At 42.0% G+C, this 19,542-nt stretch overlaps 2 protein-coding genes across 3 annotated transcripts in view; one reads left to right on the top strand and one right to left on the bottom strand.

The window, feature by feature from the left end:
- The first annotated feature begins 383 nt into the window (after window positions 1–383).
- On the top strand, window positions 384–14,994 carry LOC112265530 (multidrug and toxin extrusion protein 1). 2 transcript variants are annotated; one of them, XM_024442902.1, is made up of 18 exons: window positions 384–630; window positions 997–1,098; window positions 1,353–1,421; window positions 2,111–2,259; window positions 2,512–2,554; window positions 5,063–5,107; window positions 5,198–5,295; window positions 5,428–5,525; window positions 7,966–8,079; window positions 8,325–8,392; window positions 8,681–8,789; window positions 8,921–8,996; window positions 9,288–9,357; window positions 12,062–12,194; window positions 12,457–12,551; window positions 12,647–12,689; window positions 12,836–13,078; window positions 14,910–14,994. In XM_024442902.1, the coding sequence occupies exons 1-17, from the start codon at window positions 472–474 to the stop codon at window positions 13,066–13,068; spliced, it is 1,704 nt and encodes a 567-aa protein (XP_024298670.1). In that variant the 5' UTR covers window positions 384–471; the 3' UTR covers window positions 13,069–13,078; window positions 14,910–14,994. The 2 variants fall into 2 exon arrangements, with proteins under 2 accessions (XP_024298670.1, XP_024298669.1); XM_024442901.1 differs by lacking the exon at window positions 14,910–14,994 and having other exon boundaries at window positions 12,836–13,530.
- LOC112266135 (multidrug and toxin extrusion protein 1-like) overlaps window positions 14,150–19,542 on the bottom strand; it is a 19,872-nt gene continuing 14,479 nt past the window's right edge. The window contains exons 14-17 of the mRNA XM_024443604.2: window positions 15,623–15,755; window positions 15,151–15,245; window positions 14,884–14,967; window positions 14,150–14,780 (exon numbers count right to left, since the gene is read on the bottom strand). Of these exons, the coding sequence (XP_024299372.1) occupies window positions 14,478–14,780; window positions 14,884–14,967; window positions 15,151–15,245; window positions 15,623–15,755 (615 nt within the window). The 3' untranslated portion in view covers window positions 14,150–14,477. The remainder of the gene's footprint in view (window positions 14,781–14,883; window positions 14,968–15,150; window positions 15,246–15,622; window positions 15,756–19,542) is intronic.

The raw sequence follows: 19,542 nt of genomic DNA, 5'->3' as shown, positions 1-19,542 counted from the left end.
AGAGGCTTTTACAGCTTTAGACCTTTGTAAATGTCATTGTTAAAAGTGCCTAGTCGTGTTTGAAATCGACTACATTGCAGTCAGTGACAAAATACTTACTGATCTACAAATAATCTTAAATGACTACTCATTATTAGTAGATGTGCCAGTCTGCTCAGTCATTTATCAGCTACTGAGAAAACGGCCTCAGAGAACACGGCCTCTGAGAAAAAAATGTAGAGTTCATAAGGAAAGAGCTCCATCATCTGGTGCAGTTGCAGAATTGACAAAACACTGTGAACTTTGTCCATCAGTGGATTGGCAGTCATGTTTAACAATGCTAGTTGAGATTGCTTGTGTACAGCTAAATCAGAGATAGGAAGTGACATAGTCCGTCATCAGATCGGAAGTCTCACTCTGGCAGCTGGTAGCTAGAATACCACCTTGTTCTTACTTGACCATACAGACTTTTCTGAGTAACATTCTTTAGAAATGGATACTAATGTAAATGTGGAGAGTAGGACGAATGGGAATGAAAGCTCTTCATATTCATTGACAATATTTGGGAACTGTTTGAGATGTATTCGCAGGTTGATTCCTGTTGACTTCAAAAAAGAAATGATTGAATTATCAACATTGGCTGGGCCTGTGGTAAGAAACATCTTTATTACATCTTTTATGTCCACAATTGATTCAGAGTTATATGAAACCGTAAATTTCTAGATTCAATTATTATTGTTATTTAGCAGTGTTTCTTATATAATATTGAATTCACTTAAAGGCCACTGGCACACTGGCTAATTATAGATTACTGGCATCTGGCACACTATAGATGTTTTTTCATCGCTTCATCTATCACCTTGCCTGTTTAACCTGAATTACTTTGAATGACCTCAAACCACACATTTGATGCATGTATAACACTTCAGTGTTAGGCCTATTCACTACACAGATTCCTGATAGTATACACAACTACATCAACTGATTTATCAAATGTTGTGGTTGTGTCGGCACCAGGTTATGGCTCAGCTCATGGTCTTTTTAGTGAGTTTCGTCAGTACTGTTTTCTGTGGCCATTTGGGGAAGACAGAACTGGCAGGGGTGGCTCTCGCCATAGCTGTAAGTATTGATTGACTTATGAGTTTAAATAACTTTTTTATTACAACAATTGTGGGTAATATTATACTGGGTACCAGTATGTTTGTGCCATAATGTGACTTCTGCCACTTTGTGTCATGCCAAACATGATGGCACAAACAGACTGGTACCTAGCTGTGGTAATATTGCATAACTGTTGAAATTACAGCACACTGTGAAATTTACAGTTTCAACCAATTTCAACATTTCTCAAAATCTCTGTTCTGGTCTTCCAGGTGATTAATGTTACAGGTATCTCCATTGGGTCTGGTTTATCATCAGCGTGTGACACACTCATATCTCAGGTAGGTATGAAACCTAGTCTGTTTCCTCCTCCTAACACATTTTAAAAATAATACTATTATATATTATTATTTAGAAATGTGTTTTTTCTTGTTTTTAATCTTTGACAGCCAGTAGACACCATGTTTATATTGTAGAAGGTGAAGCATTGTAGTAGATTATAATGTGAAATGGAAGTTATTTTCTGTTGGTGGTGAGCAAACTTTTCCAAGAAAAATATAGGATATATTGTCCCAGAAATGTTACCAATAGCATCGTCGTCATAGCTCTGGTCCAGGGGGTCCTACACAGCTTGTTATTGCTCAATATCAGTAAGCTGCATGTAATCACCACTGGGATTATTATTTGACCCTGTTGGTCATCTATGAACGTTTGAACATCTTGGCCATGTACTGTTATAATCTCCACCCGGCACAGCCAGAAAAGGACTGGCCACCCCTCAGAGCCTGGTTCCTCTCTAGGTTTCTTCCTAGGTTCCTGCCTTTCTAGGGAGTTTTTCCTAGCCAACTTGCTTCTACATCTGCATTGATTCCTGTTTGGGGTTTTAGGCTGGGTTTCTGTACAGCACTTTGTGACATTGACTGATGTAAAAGGGCTTTATAAATACATTTGATTGATTTAGCACCCTGGACCATAGCTACAGTATCCTGCCATTCCACTCAAAGATGAACTTGATTATTTCTCCCTGCAGACCTTTGGGAGCCGCAACCTCCTGAAAGTTGGGGTCATTCTACAGAGAGCCATCCTCATTCAACTTCTGGCCTGTTTCCCATGCTGGGCTATTCTCATCAACACAGAACCCATCCTCCTGGCTGTCAAACAGAGCCCAGAGGTCGCCAGGTAGGTCAGACTCTTCCAGTCACTGCACACAGTTACCCCAGATCTAATAGACATCTAAAATGGCACCCTATTCCTTACATAGTGCGGTACTTTTGACCAGGGCCCATAGGGAATAGAATGATATTTGGGACACAGGCTATGTCTGTGAATGTGTCTGTTTTCTGTGATTCACAAGTGACATGTAGAGATTGGTTTGTAGAATGTGATTACTGTTTTGGATCATTCTGATAGAGCTCTCTTATGTCACTTTAGGTTGTCTCAGATCTATGTGAAGATTTTCATGCCAGCACTCCCAGTGAGTACATCTATCTACCCAGACAAACGTGAACACAGTCGATTAAGCAGTAGTGTAAAATAAAAAATACTTTAAAGTACTACTTAAGTAGTTTTTGGTGTATCTGTACGTTACTTTACTATTACTATTTTTGACAACTTTTACTTCCTAAAGAAAATAACGTACTTTTTACTCCATACATTTTCCCTGACATGAAAAAGTACTTGTTACACTAAGGCTTAGCAGGTCAGGAAAATGGTCAAATTCACGTACTTATCAAGAGAACATCTCTGGTCATCCCTACTGCCGCTGATCTGGCAGAATCACAAAACACAAACGCTTAATTTGAAATAATTTCTTAGTGTTGGAGTGTGCCACCAGTAATCTGGACCCTTTCTTTCTAAAACTATCTGCCAAAAATGTTGCAACCCCTATTACTAGCCTGTTCAACCTCTCTTTCATGTCATCTGAGATCCCCAAAGATTCAAAGCAGCTGCGGTCATCCCCCTCTTCAAAGGGGGAGACACTCTAGACCCAAACTGCTACAGACCTATATCTATCCTACCCTGCCTTTCTAAGGTCTTCGAAAGCCAAGTCAACAAACAGATTACCTACCATTTCGAATCCCACCGCACCTTCTCCGCTATGCAATCTGGTTTCAGAGCTGGTCATGGGTGCACCTCAGCCACGCTCAAGGTCCTAAACGATATCTTAACCGCCATCAATAAGAAACAATACTGTGCAGCCGTATTCATTGACCTGGCCAAGGCTTTCGACTCTGTCAATCACCACATCCTCATCGGCAGACTCGATAGCTTTGGTTTCTCAAATGATTGCCTCGCCTGGTTCACGAACTACTTCTCTGATAGAGTTCAGTGTGTCAAATCGAAGGGCCTGTTGTCCGGGCCTCTGGCAGTCTCTATGGGGGTGCCACAGGGTTCCATTCTTGGGCCGACTCTCTTCTCTGTATACATCAATGATGAGTCTCTGATCCACCTATTCGCAGACGACACCATTCTGTATACTTCTGGCCCTTCTTTGGACACTGTGTTAACAACCATCCAGACGAGCTTTAATGCCATACAACTCTCCTTCCGTGGCCTCCAACTGCTCTTAAATACAAGTAAAACTAAATGCATGCTTTTCAACCGATCGCTGCCTGCACCTGCCCGCCCGTCCAGCATTACTACTCTGGACGGTTCTAACTTAGAATACCTAGGTGTCTGGTTAGACTGTAAACTCTCCTTCCAGACTCACATCAAACATCTCCAATCCAAAGTTAAATCTAGAATTGGCTTCCTATTTCGCAAGAAAGCATCCTTCATTCATGCTGCCAAACATACCCTCGTAAAACTGACCATCCTACCAATTCTCGACTTCGGCGATGTCATTTACAAAATAGCCTCCAATACCCTACTCAATAAATTGGATGCAGTCTATCACAATGCCATCCGTTTTGTTACCAAAGCCCCATATACTACCCACCATTGAGACCTGTACGCTCTCGTTGGCTGGCCCTCGCTTCATACTCGTCGCCAAACCCACTGGCTCCAGGTCATCTACAAGACCCTGCTAGGTAAAGTCCCCCCTTATCTCAGCTCGCTGGTTGCCATAGCAGCATCCACCTGTAGCACGCGCTCCAGCAGGTATATCTCTCTGGTCACCCCCAAAACCAATTCCTCCTTTGGCCACCTCTCCTCCCAGTTCTCTGATGCCAATAACTGGAACGAACTACAAAAATCTCTGAAACTGGAAACACTTATATCCCTCACTAGCTTTAAGCACCAGCTGTCAGAGCAGCTCACAGATTACTGCACCTGTACATAGCCCATCTATAATTTAGCCCAAACAACTACCTCTTCCCCTACTGTATTTATTTATTTAGCTTCTTTGCACCCCATTATTTCCATTTCTACTTTGCACATTCTTCCACTACAAATCTACCATTCCAGTGTTTTACTTGCTATATTGTATTTACTTCGCCAACATGCCCTTTTTTGCCTTTACCTCCCTTATCTCACCTCATTTGCTCACATTGTATATAGACTTATTTTTCTACTGTATTATTCACTGTATTTTTGTTTTACTCCATGTGTAACTCTGTGTTGTTGTATGTGTCGAACTGCTTTGCTTTATCTTGGCCAGGTCGCAATTGTAAATGAGAACTTGTTCTCAACTTGCCTGCCTGGTTAAATAAAGGTTAAATAAAAAATAATAATAAATAAAATCTGTAAATTACATAAACCAAAAATATTGTGCCTTCTGGTTTGCGTAATATAAGCTATTTCAAAATATTTATTTACTTTTGATACTGAAGTATATTTAAAACCAAATACTTTTAGACTTTTTACTCAAGTAATATTTTACTGTGTGACTTTCACTTTTACTTGAGTAATTTTCTATTAAGGTATCTTTACTTTTACTCAAGTGTGACAATTGGATACTTTTTCCACCACTGCAATTAAGATAATAATGAATTTATCATGTCAATAACTTACTGAAACATGTTCATCATACGTTTTTTAACAGGCCACTTTTATTTACCAGCTGGAGGCCAGATATCTACAGAATCAGGTTAGAGCTAACCTAGACCTCAGTCAGTTGGCCTGCAAAGAGAATAATCACCTGACCATTTGATCTGAATGAGACTTTATTGTCCTTCAGGGAATCATATGGCCGCAGGTCATCACAGGTGTGGTGGCTAACCTACTGAATGCCCTCATCAACTACATCTTCCTCTATGTTCTGGGCCTGGGTGTAGCGTGAGTGTCATCCCCAAACAGTGATTATTCTCTCACCACCATTACCATTGAGGGCTATAGGATTGGATGGTAATTGTTAGCATTGAGGGCTATAGGATGTAATGTATGTTGTGGATTGTTTTCGGGTGACAGTGGGTCTGCGTGGGCCAACACCATCTCTCAGCTCTCTCTTGCTGTTATGCTCTATAGCTACATCATATGGAAGGGACTACACAAGGCCACCTGGGCAGGTGAGACATGATTACACTAAAGTAGATCTTATACCACCAAATCCACAAACTCTTTGAACTGTCTGACTTGAATGGACCCCATACAAAGTGATGCATAATATGCATTTATTACAGTTTTTTCCAACTGCTTACACACGTTTTCAAAACAGTACAATGTTCTACAGTGAAAGTAATCTTTTGAGAGGGGTAACAAGTACACTGTAAACACCAATGCAATGTAGAAACAGAGAATATTTATTAGGCCAAACATTACTGTTGTATACAGTAGCATACAACAAAACCATAAACATATGTAAACCAAAAGTATATTCTTTAGAATACAGTAAAGAACACAATTGTGTGTGTGGGGTCCCGGAATTGGTAGGGGGGGGGGGGTGCTAAGCTACGCTCCATCTCTTCTCCGGCCTGAGTCTTGTCCACATCACAAGATACGTTTTCTCTTGCCAAACATGGAGGGAAGTATCTCCTAGCATGGCGTATCCAACCTTGGACAGAGGCAACCTCTATGTCCCCACATGGAGGGAAGTATCTCCTAGCATGGCGTATCCAACCTTGGACAGAGGCAACCTCTATGTCCCCACATGGAGGGAAGTATCTCCTAGCATGGCGTATCCAACCTTGGACAGAGGCAACCTCTATGTCCCCACATGCGTCCTCCATTACCTGGAGAAGCGGCATGCGGGCATAGGGTTGGCGATCATGCACTTTCCAGCGCCAGGCTGAGAAGAATTCCTCTATGGGATTTAGAAAAGGTGAGTATGGGGGTAGGTACAAAACTACAAATTGTGGATGGGTGGCACACCAGTTTTGGACCAGAACAGCCCGGTGAAAACTAACATTGTCCCATAAAACCACAAATCTAGCAGGCTCCTGATCTGGATCAGGGACAAGCATTGTGTAAATTGCATCCAGAAAAGTGAGCATATGGCCGGTGTTGTACGGACCCAGTGTGGCATTGTGATGGAGGACCCCGTTTTGAGTGATGGCAGCACACATAGTTATATTACCCCCACGCTGTCCAGGGACATTGGTAAATGCCCTCTGTCCTATTACATTTCTTCCGCGGCGCCTGGTTTTGGTGAGGTTGAAGCCAACTTCATCCACGTAAATATATTCATGGCGAATTACATGGGCATCCAGCTCCAATACTCTCTGTAACAGACAAAAGGATATAGAGATGAGTAAATACGGTATGTCTGAAGTACTGGAAGTAGTGTTGCATACATACCTCTACAAAGTCATGTCGGATATTCTTGACTCTGTCAGAGTTTCTCTCAAATGGCACCTTGTAAAGTTGTTTCATCGTCACTCTGTGCCGTTGGAGGATGCATTGTATGGTCGACAGGCTTACAGCAATGATGTTGTTAAATATGGTGTCATTCTTCAAGATATGCTCTCTTATCTCTCGAATCCTAATTGCATTGTTGGCCAAAACCATATTTATAATTGCAGTCTCTTGTACATCTGTAAACAAGCATCCTTGTCCTCCATGATGTCTTTGCCTTTCCACTCTGTACAGAATTCAAACACAGTATGTAGCATGATAACCAATCTCATTCATTCAATGCAGTGCAGTAAATGGATGGCTTAGAGTTACAAATGTTTATGCAATACTATGCAGTCATACGTATTTTACAGTACATTATTGTAATGCTAAAATAGTCATTAGATAGTTGCATACCTGTTCTCATTTCTGAATGTTCGAATTATGGACGCCACTGTAAATCGACTCAAGTTGGTCAAACCGTAGTTGATCAAATGATCAACAAGTGTTGCCCTAATCTCATCAGAGATGGCTCTCCTTCCTTCTCTTCTTTGCCCTAGTCCTCTTCTTCCTCTTCCTCTCCCTCCTACTCCTCTTGCTCTCTGACCATTGTTGGCATCCATTGTTCAAAACAGGTAATCTGACCTTTGACCTATTTATAGGCCTATACTACAGTAAAGCAGTGATTGGTTAGTGATCAGTTAAGCTATTAGTGTTTGCACATGTGTGTGTGTGTGTGACCTGGTGAGTAAGTATAGAATTTTGATTAGTTGTGTTTGGAAAAGGAAAGCAAGTCACTTCCTGTTAGATTTTTGTGTTTTAGGTAGAGAATTGTGTGTAGTGTTTTGAAAAAAGTGTTTTATGCAATTGACAACTGAGTCAAAGGCTGAGAAATATCTTATGGTTTTGGATATTTAGTGTGTAGTTTTGCACTTTGAGTGAGAGGTTTCAAAAATCGTGTGACATGAAAAGATTTTGTGTGTAAGCAGTTGGAAAAAACTGTAATATGCATTTATTGAGGGACAGCAGTGCAATGTCAAACCAAGTGTGCTGTTTTTGGCTTCCTAATGCATTAACACAGCATGGCTTTGGTTCAGACCCAAACACCTTCTGTGAGAACATGAGCATTAACCTTTCAGTGAGGTTCCCAGTGTCTGAGCCTTGTTATCCTTGTAGGCTGGTCTTGGGAATGCCTGGAAGACTGGGACACATACGTCCACCTGGCCATTCCTAGCATGATCATGCTGTGTGCGGAGTGGTGGACCTATGAGATTGGAGGTTTTCTAGCAGGTACGGCAACAGATGGAAGCAGGTCTATTTGGCGTCTGGTTATTTTGTTATTTAGCTATCTGGTTGTTTTGCATTGAAGTCTATGAATGTCATTGAATGTCTCTCTATTGTTATTTGTTTTATGTGAAATGGTGTTCTAGATTTTACTGTTTGCTTGTGGGTATTTCTACACATTACTCACTGTTTAGATGTTACAGTGTTTCTGCTTTGGTTTGATATCCTGTCTCACTACCTCTCAATGGCAGGTCTGATAAGTGAGGTGGAGCTTGGAGCACAATCAGTCGTCTACGAACTGGCAAACATTTGCTACATGGTAAATATATAGTTAAGACTTAAAAAAAAAACGTTTTGGCAAATGTTCATCCATCATACCATATTTTACACTAGTCACATAGAGAGTGAGCCATCTCTGTGTGTGTGTGTGTGTGTGTGTGTGTGTGTGTGTGTGTGTGTGTGTGTGTGTGTGTGTGTGTGTGTGTGTGTGTGTGTGTGTGTGTGTGTGTGTGTGTGTGTGTGTGTGTGTGTGTGCGCGTGCGTGTGTGTGCGTGCGTGTGCGGGCGTGCGTGTGTGTGCGTGCGTGCGTGTGTGTCTGTATTGTCAGTTCCCTCTAGGGTTCAGTGTGGCAGGCAGTGTGAGGGTGGGCAATGCTCTGGGGGCTGGAGATACAGAGCAGGCCAAGCTGTCTGCCAAGCTGGCCATGTTCTGTGCTGGTACGTGTGTAGACCTCAATTAATATTTCAAAGATTGACAAGAGAAAATAAAGCATTAATACGATAATTAAATGATACGTTTCACTGAAGAAATGTGTTCAGTCTATATATGACCTTTTGTCTCTGTCCAGGGTCAGTTTCTGTGTGCTTGTCGGTTCTTGTTGGGATACTGAAGGACAAAATCTCCTATGTCTTTACATATGATGAGTGAGTAATGTAGTCTGTGGTAATTTACCACTACAGATTTGCTTCTGTGGCTTTGGGAACTGTTGTTCATCGCCATGACTTTGCAGTTTGTTGTGTTTTAATACAACCCTGGTGTGTTGTAATGTATCTGTGAATGAGCGTGAACATTGATGAGCTTTTTTATGACATAGCAGAAGTACACAGTCATGAACTTTGCTTACATGTTCCTTCACACTTTAACTAGGGTGAGATGTCTCTGTCATTGATTTACATAACTGAATGTATTTCTTCCCCCTGAATTTCTACCAACAGGCAGATCAGAGAGAGAGTTGCTCAAGTTATGGCTTTCTACGCCCCTTTTCTTCTGTTAGATGCAATATCGGTAAGGAGTCAATGCTGCTACTGTATCACAACTTATAGCTCCCTTTACTCATCACATCACAGATCCACTCTTTATAATATCAAAGGTACTATTATAACAGGTACAGTGCCTTAAGGAAAGACTTCTTCCACATTTGTTACATTACAGCCTTATTCTAAAATGTATTACATTATTTCCCCCCTCATCAATCTATACACAATACCCCATAATGACAGAGCAAAACCAGGATTCCTTTTTTTTCTCACAAATGTATAAAATATATATATATATGACATTTACATAAATATTCAGACCCTTTACTCAGTACTTTGTTGAAGCACCTTTTGGCAGCGATTACAGGCTTGAGTCTTCTTGGGTATGATGCTACAAGCTTGGCACAACTGTATTTGGGGATTTTCTCCCATTCTTCTCTGCAGATCCTCTCAAGCTCTGTCAGGTTGGATGAGGAGCGTCACTGCACAGCTATTTTCAGGTCTCTCAAGATATGTTTGATTGGGTTCAAGTCTGGGCTCTGGCTGGGCCACTCAAGGACATTCAGAGACTTGCATTGTCTTTGACTGTGTGCTTAAGGTCATTGTCCTGTTGAAGATGAATCTCACCCCAGTTTGAGGTCCTGAGCACTCTGGAGGAGGTTTTCATTAAGGATCTCTCTGTAATTTGCTCTGTTCATCTTTCCCTCAATCCTGACTAGTCTCCCAGTCCCTGCCACTAAAAACCATCCACACAGCATGATTCTGCCACCACCATGCTTCATCTTAGAGATGGTGCCAGGTTTTATCCAGACATGATGCTTGGCATTCAGACCAAAGTGTTCAATTTTGGGCATCCCGGGTGGTTGCGTTGCAGTGCTAGCTGTGCCACCAGAGACTCTGGGTTCGCGCCCAGGCTCTGTCGCAGCCGGCCGCGACCGGGAGGTCCGTGGGGCGACGCACAATTGGCCTAGCGTCATCCAGGTTAGGGAGGGTTTGATATCCTTGTCTCATCACACACTAGCGACTCCTGTGGCCGACTCCTGTGGCCGTGCGCAGGGCACGCTAACCAGGTCGCCAGGGGCACTGTGTTTCCTCCGACACATTGGTGCGGCTGGCTTCCGGGTTGGATGCGCGTTATGTTATGTTATTAAGAAGCAGTGCGGCTTGGTTGTGTTTCAAGGGACGCATGGTTTTCGACCTTCGTCTCTCCCGAGCCCGTACGGGAGTTGTAGCAATGAGACAAGATAGTAGTAACTACTAACAATTGGATACCACGAAATTGGGGAGAAAAGGGGGTAAAAAAAAGTGTTCAATCTTGGTTTCATCAGACCAGACAATCTTGTTTCTCATGGTCAGAGCCCTTTAGGAGCCTTTTGGCAAACTCCAAGCGGGCTGTTATGTTCCTTTTACCGAGGGGTTGCTTCCGTCTACCACAAAGGCCTGATTGGTGAGTGGTGCAGATATGGTGGGCCTTCTTGAAAGTTCTCCCATCTCTGGAGCTCTGTCAGAGTGACTATTAAAGGGGTAAACTACCTCTTTACCTCTGTAGTCTGGTCTCCTTCACCACCAGCAGTTACCATACCCGATCTGCTAGGTGGTTGCTACTTAAAGTCCCCAGGACATTCACAGTATTAGGCAATACTGCCTTCTCTTCTTGTGCACCAGACACATTTTTTTATTTAACCAGGTAGACCAGTTGAGATCAAGTTCTCATTTACAACTGCGACCTGGCCAAGATAAAGCAAAGCAGTGTGAAGCAAACAACACAGAGTTACACATGGAATAAACAAACATACAGTCAATAACACAATAGGAAAAAGTCTATATACATGGAATAATCTACAATCCATGCTTCATCTAGATATGTTAGTGCCACTGAATGAATTTAAAATATTGAAGGGAGACTCTTAGAGAGGAGTGTAAATGCTTTTTTTAGGTTGGATCATGTTGCTGTATTGTTCTATGTTTTAATTGTGTAATGTATTGATTGTTGCTGCCTTCTTGGCCAGGTCTCCTTTGAAAAAGAGACTCTGGGTCTCAATGAGTTTTTCCTGGTTAAATAAAGGTTACATTTAAAAAATATAAAACAATTGGTCACCTCTCTGACCAAGGCCCTTCTCCCCCGATTGTTCAGTTTGGCCGGGCAGCCAGCTCTAGGAAGAGTCTTGGATGTCCTTCTCACATTTAAGAATGATGGAGGCCACTGTGTTCTTGGGGAACTTCAATGCTGCAGAAATGTTTTGGTAGCCTTCCCCAGATCTGTGCCTCGACACAATCCTGTCTCAGAGCTCTATGGACAATTCCTTCGACCTCATGGCTTGGTTTTTGCTCTGACATGCACTGTCAACTGTGGGACCTTATATAGACAGGTGTGAGGCTTTCCGAATCAGGCCCATTCGATTTAATTTACCACAGGTGGACGCCAATCAAGTTATAGAAACATCTCAAGGATGATCAATGGGAACAGGATGCACCTGAGCTCAATTTCGAGTCTCATAGCAAAGGGTCTGAATACTTATGTAAATAAGGTATTTCTGTTTTTTATTTGCAAAAATGTCAAAAAAATCTGTTTTTCGCTTTGTGATTATGGGATTTATATGTAGCTTGATGTGGATTTTATTTGATACATTTTAAAATAAGGCTGTAACATCAAGGGGTCTGAATACTTTCCGAAGGCACTGTATGTTTGTAGTACAACAGTAACTGGGTCTCTGTTTCTCCTGGTTCCCCAGGCTGCCTCAGGTAGTATTATAAGGGGTGCAGGTAAGCAGAAGGTTGGGGCGATATGCAACATCCTGGGTTACTATGGGGTTGGCTTTCCTATTGGAGTGTCCCTGATGTTTGCTGCCAAACTAGGAATTATGGGTAAGAACATCTATAAATGTGTTTCACATTTTGTCCTTTGAATTTATGGAGCAATATTTAATTCCTTTTTCAGTCTTTTGATTGCTCCCGTATTGCACCTGGGCGCCTGACTGTTTCGTAATTTAACAACATTACATTGTTGGTTTGTGTGGCAAGGTGACAAGTTGGCTAAAGCAAAGACAACCTGGTGCCAATCTCCCTACTGCTTCCTTCAGGTGTCTTCACTTTGACTGTCACTGTTATGCTTTGTCTCCACCCCCAGGCCTGTGGACCGGTCTGTTTACCTGTGTGTTCCTACAGTCCTCCTTCCTCATCTTCTACCTATCCAGAATGAACTGGAAGAAAGCCACTGTAGAGGTGAGGGAACAAAGGCACAACACTCAAGTCTTTATTTAATTTCATGTAAATGCCTTGAAGAGGATATTCATGGTGATGTGTTGGGTTGTTTGCAGGCCCAGATCAGAGCTGAGGTACAGGGGAACTCTACAGACATGGGTAAGAAAGTCTCGGTTTAATCATTGACCCTTCACTTTACTCAATTCATCATCATAACTCTTTACATGGCTTTACAAATGTATAATTTTATTATTGTTTATGGAAGAATCAATGCTCTGTCTAATAGGTGTGTTTCTGTGTGACAGACATGGCCCCAGAGGCCCAATCAAATGATATAGCTCCCTGTGAGGGCCACACAGACAGAAATGCCCTGGCTGAGGCTGACGGTGAGGTTGGGGACAGGGTGGCCCTTAGCAAGGTGGAGGCCCTTCTGGCCCACAGGGCCCTGGTTATGCGGAGGGGCCTTGCTCTGTGTGTCATGCTCTTCATCCTGGCCCTGGGAATCATCATCAACCTACTGCTCACCAACCTCACTTGATGAACACAGAGTGAGTTCCAGAGAGGATGGGTTCCAGAGAGGATGGGTTCCAGAGAGGATGGGTTCCAGAGATAGCTACACTCAACCAGAGTGGTCAGAGGACCACCTAAGCAACAGAGAAGATAGGACTGGATAGGAACTGGCCAATCTATGGTGCCAAATTGTTCCAGTACTGTTGGTCTGTGAGGAGCCAACGGATTATATATTCTGGGTCTTTTCATTTCTCATCTGAATGAAATTGTATCACATTGTCTGAGCTGATAACATTAGGTTTGATTGGTTTGTGTATTCTCATGGTAATAATATAGTGTAAACCAAAAAGTAAAGACAGACTCACACTGTACCATCCAAAAGGTTTGTATTCCATTTCATTAATTCATTACAAAAACAGTGGTGTCATACCCATAGGGGGCCCAAAGGCACATACCCCCTTATAATAAAACATGTACATGAACTACTTAACTTTTTTAAGCCAACGTTTTATCCTAATTATTTATAACAAGATCTGTCAGCGGTATTTTGTGGTGGGGGCACACCGACTGAACCAATACCCCCCCATTCTTCCTCGTAAGTGTTTCCTTCCAAGGTGCACAGAGGAAAGATATACTTAGGCAGGAAGCTAGATACTCTAGTGTGCACAATATCATCAGTGGAGGATGAGAGAGAGAGTGTAGAGTGACACACACAGCATTTGATTTGATTCTAGCTGCCAGTGATGGGCAGAAGGGTATGTTTGTAAATTAATTTAATCAAACTGTGTAGCCTATTGATTCCTTCTTGAAGTTGGCTTTAGCTAGCCAGCTAGCTAGGTTCCCTATCTCCCAACCTCATAACTAAACTCTAAGAAAAATGGGTTCCAAAAGGGTTCTGCGGCTGTCCGCCTTCAAGAAGGAATCAATAGGCTACACAACTTGATGAAATTCATTTACAAACATACCCTTCTGCCCATCACCGGCAGCTTCAAGGGGTTCTCCCATGGAGACAGCAGAAGAACCCTTTTTAGTTCTAGATAACACCTTTTTTTCGAAGGGTGTAGCTACCAAGCCATTTCAGGCTATCAATCAAGTTAGAGTAGCTTGTCTAACTACGTATCTTAGTCGGCATGCCTGCTGGCAAGGTTGCTAGACTTTAGAAAAGCAAGCAATTACTAAATGTGCATCATTAATTAAAATGACAATTGAACAGGTAAAGAGGTATGCTTAGATAACCTATGCAGAAAAATATACTTTAAAAAATGTTTTGTTTTTTTACACAGACTTAGGCATAATGACCAGGGCTCTAGATTGAAGAAAAGGGCTGTTTCGGGTGTAATAATTGGTGATATAACAGATTCACTGACACAGCATGTCTATGACAGCACCTCTAGTGTCTTGCTACAGGGTCTGTTTGGGGTCCCCCAGGTATTTCTCCTAGATGAGAACTGTTGACGGGGTGAGTTCAGGGGGGGAGGTAGTGGTAAAGGTAGTGTTGCTCCAGTCTACACTCAGATTGCTCCATGAGCTGATTGGTAGAGGCAGGAGTAGATGTACACTTGTCCCCACAGCTAGGATGACAATGGCAGCCAGTACAGTGAGACCTCTCCTCAGGACCAGTTGGGTGGTGGAGAGCAGGGCTCTGGGGCTCCCATCTTCCTTCTGCACCTCTGGGGTCCCATTGCTTCCCCTGAGGTCTTCCTGGCCCTCAGTACTCACTGACATGTATCCATTCACTGTCTGGGTGTGGAAGCAGGCACAATCTGGGTTAGAACAATGTTATTCGCGAGAGTATAGTATACATAATATAGAACATAGGACTGAGCAACATGTTTCTACTCACACTTCCACTGTTCTCTGTGTGGTCAGGTGCAACTATATTCCTCATTGACACCATATGTCCAGCCTTTCCAGCTCGTTTCACAGCCTGTCACAAACAGATCAACTCCATGATGCTCTCAACTGACAGCAAACCATTTCCTTCACCCGCCCCAAGCCACTACTATGCTTCACAGAAACCATAAAGATAGAGGTATGGGCTGTCAGTCTTTCAATCACCTAAGCCATTATATGTTCCAGATACGGAAGTGAAAAGCCACTGGTGACGTACCTTCTCTGTCATTCTCTTCCAGTTGAGCCTGAAGATGACAGTGATGAAGAAAGTGGACTGTAGAATTACACAGATGAACAGGCCTAACCAGAACCCTGTGTAGAGGGAAAGGGAGAGGAGAGGAGAGGAGAGGAGAGGAGAGGAGAGGAGAGGAGAGGAGAGGAGAGGAGAGGAGAGGAGAGAGAGGAGAGGAGAGGAGAGGAGAGGAGAGGAGAGGAGGAGAGGAGGAGAGGAGGTTATACCGGCTTTGACCAAAGACACAGAACATTGTGTCATCTTCAATAAAGAATACTCCCGCAATTCATGATTCTTGATTACTAGTGAAAGCAAAATATTTTCCTGAATTTGATCATGACCACACTTCTGTTGCAAGTATGTGGCAAGGCAGTAAGCATGAACAAAGACCTCTGGTCTTGAAAAGGAAGTCTAAAATTGTGTTCGGTTTTCATAAAATTCAGAAATGAGTAAATACCTAGGACCTTGAGGCCAGCTGTGAACATCAAAGAGATGCCCAGTGGAAGACCCACACAGTAGTAGGTGATAAGATTAGCCATCGCTGCTATCTTCTGTTTGCCCATGCCAAGGATGATGCCCATGCACACACACTGGAACAGACAGACAAATCTAAGATTAGTGGGTGTTCACAGAGAGAGACAAACACTGTTAGCTGGAGGTCAACAGGTTTCATGTCTTATCACTCATTCAACAGGTATTCCAGGATCCTGGAAAATTACATAGACCCCCTTATTCCAACATACAGTACCAGTACCATTTTCTACATTGTAGAATAATAGTGAAGACATTAAAACTATGAAATAACACATATGGAATCATGTAGTAACCAAAATAGTGTTAAACAAATCCAAATATATTTTATATTTGAGATTCTTCAAAGTAGCCACCCTTTGCCTTGATGACAGCTTTGCACACTCTTGGCATTCTCTCAACCAGCTAATGTCTAGTGGTTTCCTTGCAGCAATTCGACCATGAAGGTCTGATTCACGCAGTCTCCTCTGAACAGTTGATGTTGAGATTGGTCTGTTACTTGAACTCTGTGAAGCATTTATTTGGGCTGCAATCTGAGGTGCAGTTACAGTCTTTTCCAACTGCTTACACAAGTTTTCAAAACTGTCTCCTTTTTTTCAAAACTCTACACACAAATCCCAAAACTGAACACAAAATGCAAAATGCCTCACATCTCCTTCTAAATGTAACACTGCATTCAAAATGCCATAAACACATGTCAGAATGAAGCATTTGCATCAAATGGCAAACACTGCTTTCATAATAGTACATTTTTGGATATACCATGTAAACACTGTTGTTCTAAATCTAAAGCTCTTTGGTCTTTCATAGGCTTATATCTACATTTCAATACAATGTTCTACAGTATCACAGGATATGTTTTCTCTTGCCAAACATCGAGGGAAGAATCTCCTAGCATGGCGTATCCAACCTTGGACAGAGGCAACCTCTATGTCCCCACATAGACCATATTTATAATTGCAGTCTCTTGTACATCTGTAAACAAGCGTCCTCGTCCTCCATGATGTCTTTGCCTTTCCACTCTGGACAGAATTCAAACACAGTATGTGTTCAGCATAGGAACTGTAAACAATGTACAAAAAAATGTAGTACAGCATGATAACCAACCTCATTCATTCAATGCAGTGCAGTAAATGGATGGCTGAGAGTTACAAATGTTTATGCAATACGATACAGTCGTATGTATTTTACAGTACATTATTGTAATGCTAAAATAGTCATTAGATAGTTGCATACCTGTTCTCATTTCTGAAGGTTCGAATTATGGACGCCACTGTAAATCGACTCAATTTGGGCTGGACTCACAGTCCAGCCTCTCTCATGGTCAAACCGTGGTTGATCACATGATCAACAAGTTTTGCCCTAATCTCATCAGAGATGGCTCTCCTTCCTTCTCTTCTTTGCCCTCGTCCTCTTCCTCTCCCTCCTACTCCTCTTGCTCTCTGTCCATTGTTGGCATCCATTGTTCAAAACAGGTAATCTAACCTTTGACCTATTTATAGGCCTATACTACAGTAAAGCAGTAATTGGTTAGTGATCAGTTAAGCTATTAGTGTTTGCACATGTGAGGAGTGTGTGTGTGACCTGGTGAATAAGTGTAGCATTTTGATTGGTTGTGTTTGGAAAAGGAAAGCAAGTCACTTCCTGTTCGATTTTTGTGTTTTAGGTAGACAATTGTGTGTAGTGTTTTGAAAAAAGTGTTTTATGCAATTGACAACTGAGTCAAACGCTGAGAAATAGCTTATGGTTTTGGATATTTAGTGTGTAGTTTTGCACTTTGAGTGAGAGGTTTCAAAAATCGTGTGACATGAAAAGATTTTGTGTGTAAGCAGTTGGAAAAAACTGTAATTGCCGATTTTTGAGGCTGGTAACTCTAATGAACTTATCCTCTGCAGCAGAGGTAACTCTGGGTCTTCCTTTCCTGTGGCGGTCCTCATGAGAGCCAAATTGTCAAAGACCCCAGCCACCCCAGTCAAAGACGGTTCTCTCTACTACCGCATGGCAAGCGGTACCGGAGTGCCAAGTCTCGGACAAAAAGGCTTCTCAACAGTTTTTATTCCCAAGCCATAAGACTCCTGAACAGGTAATCAAATGGCTACCAGGACTATTTGCATTGTGTGCCACTCCCCCCAACCCCCCCAAACCCTCTTTTTATGCTGCTGCTACTACTCTCTGTTTATCATATATGCATAGTCACTTTAACTATACATTCATGTACATACTACCTCAATTGGGCCGACCAACCAGTGCTCCCGCACATTGGCTAACCGGGCTATCTGCATTGTGTCCCGCCACCCGCCACCCGCCACCCACCACCCGCCAACCCCTCTTTTTATGCTACCGCTACTCTCTGTTCATGATATAAGCATAGTCACTTTAACCATATCTACATGAACATACTGCCTCAATCAGGCTGACTAACCGGTGTCTGTATGTAGCCTCGCTACTTTTATAGCCTCGCTACTGTATATAGCCTGTCTTTTTACTGTTGTTTTATTTCTTGACTTACCTATTGTTCACCTAACACCTTTCTTGCACTATTGGTTAGAGCCAGTAAGTAAGCATTTCACGGTAAGGTCTACTACACCTGTTGTATTCGGCGCACGTGACAAATATACTTTGATTTGAATTCATCATAGCGCTTGATGGTTTTTGTGACTGCACGTGAAGAAACTTTCAAAGTTCTTGAAATGTTCCCGGATTAACTGACCTTCATGTCTTAAAGTAATGATGGGCTGTCGTTTCTCTTTGCTTTTTTGAGCTGTTCTTGCCATAATATGGACATGGTCTTTTACCAAATAGGGCTATCTTCTGTATACCACCCCTACCTTGTCACAACACAACTGATTGGCTCAAACGCATTAAGAAGGAAAGAAATTCCACAAATGAACTTTTAACAAGGCACACCTGTTAATTGAAATGGATTCCAGATGACTACCTCATGAAGCTTCATGACATTTCAGGTGAAGCTGGTTGAGAGAATGCCAAGAGTGTGCAAAGCTGTCATCAGGGCAAGGGTGGCTACTTTGAAGAATCTCAAATATAAAATATATTTTGATTTGATTAACACTTTTTTGGTTACTACATAATTCCATATGTGTTATTTAATTGTTTTGATGTCTTCACTACTATTTGTCATGACGTTGGCCTGGGGATAGGTTTATGACAGTCATAATTACCTCTTTTCCCCTTTTTCCTCTCTACCCTGCTGATGTTACATTTGCAAAACCCTTGGTTAACATAGAGATTCTGGGAACATCAGAAGGTGGAGGGAAATTAACTATATTCTGGTAATCCGACCAATTGAACATATGCGGTAGTACTTAATGAATATGATGTCAGTTCGGTTGTCATCTGAGACATTCTCATCAATGATAAGATGACATAAACTCTACAGTGGAAAGTCTACACATCAGAGTTATCGGATTCACATGCAATTGTTGTTCAATTTAAATGTTTGAATATGAAATTATTCGTGGTGGGATGAAATGTGATTTTAGCTTTTAAAATGTGAGATTTGGTTTTTCATAAGATAGGGCTCTACTCAATCAGTGGCCCGCCCCTGTGAAGGTATTTCGTAAATAAATAATTAAACCCAATTTTGTATTACTGGTTCAACTTGTTAGCCAGGGTTCGTGCAGATAACCAAGAATTTACAACTTTCAGATGAAACTGAATTAAGATGACGATTAATATTGACTGCTATTGATGTAAAATATTACTAGGTCTTTAATTGCATTTACATGATTAGCTCAATCAGGTAATCAGAAATAATTTTATAGAATAGCATGTCATATCACTTAATCCGGCATAGCCAAAGACACGACATATTCTACAATGTTGAAA

The sequence above is a fragment of the Oncorhynchus tshawytscha genome, linkage group LG13, assembly GCF_018296145.1.
Source record: "Oncorhynchus tshawytscha isolate Ot180627B linkage group LG13, Otsh_v2.0, whole genome shotgun sequence".
NCBI lineage: Eukaryota > Metazoa > Chordata > Actinopteri > Salmoniformes > Salmonidae > Oncorhynchus > Oncorhynchus tshawytscha.
Note: the sequence above shows the minus strand (reverse complement) of the source record. Positions and strands in the feature narration are given on the sequence as shown.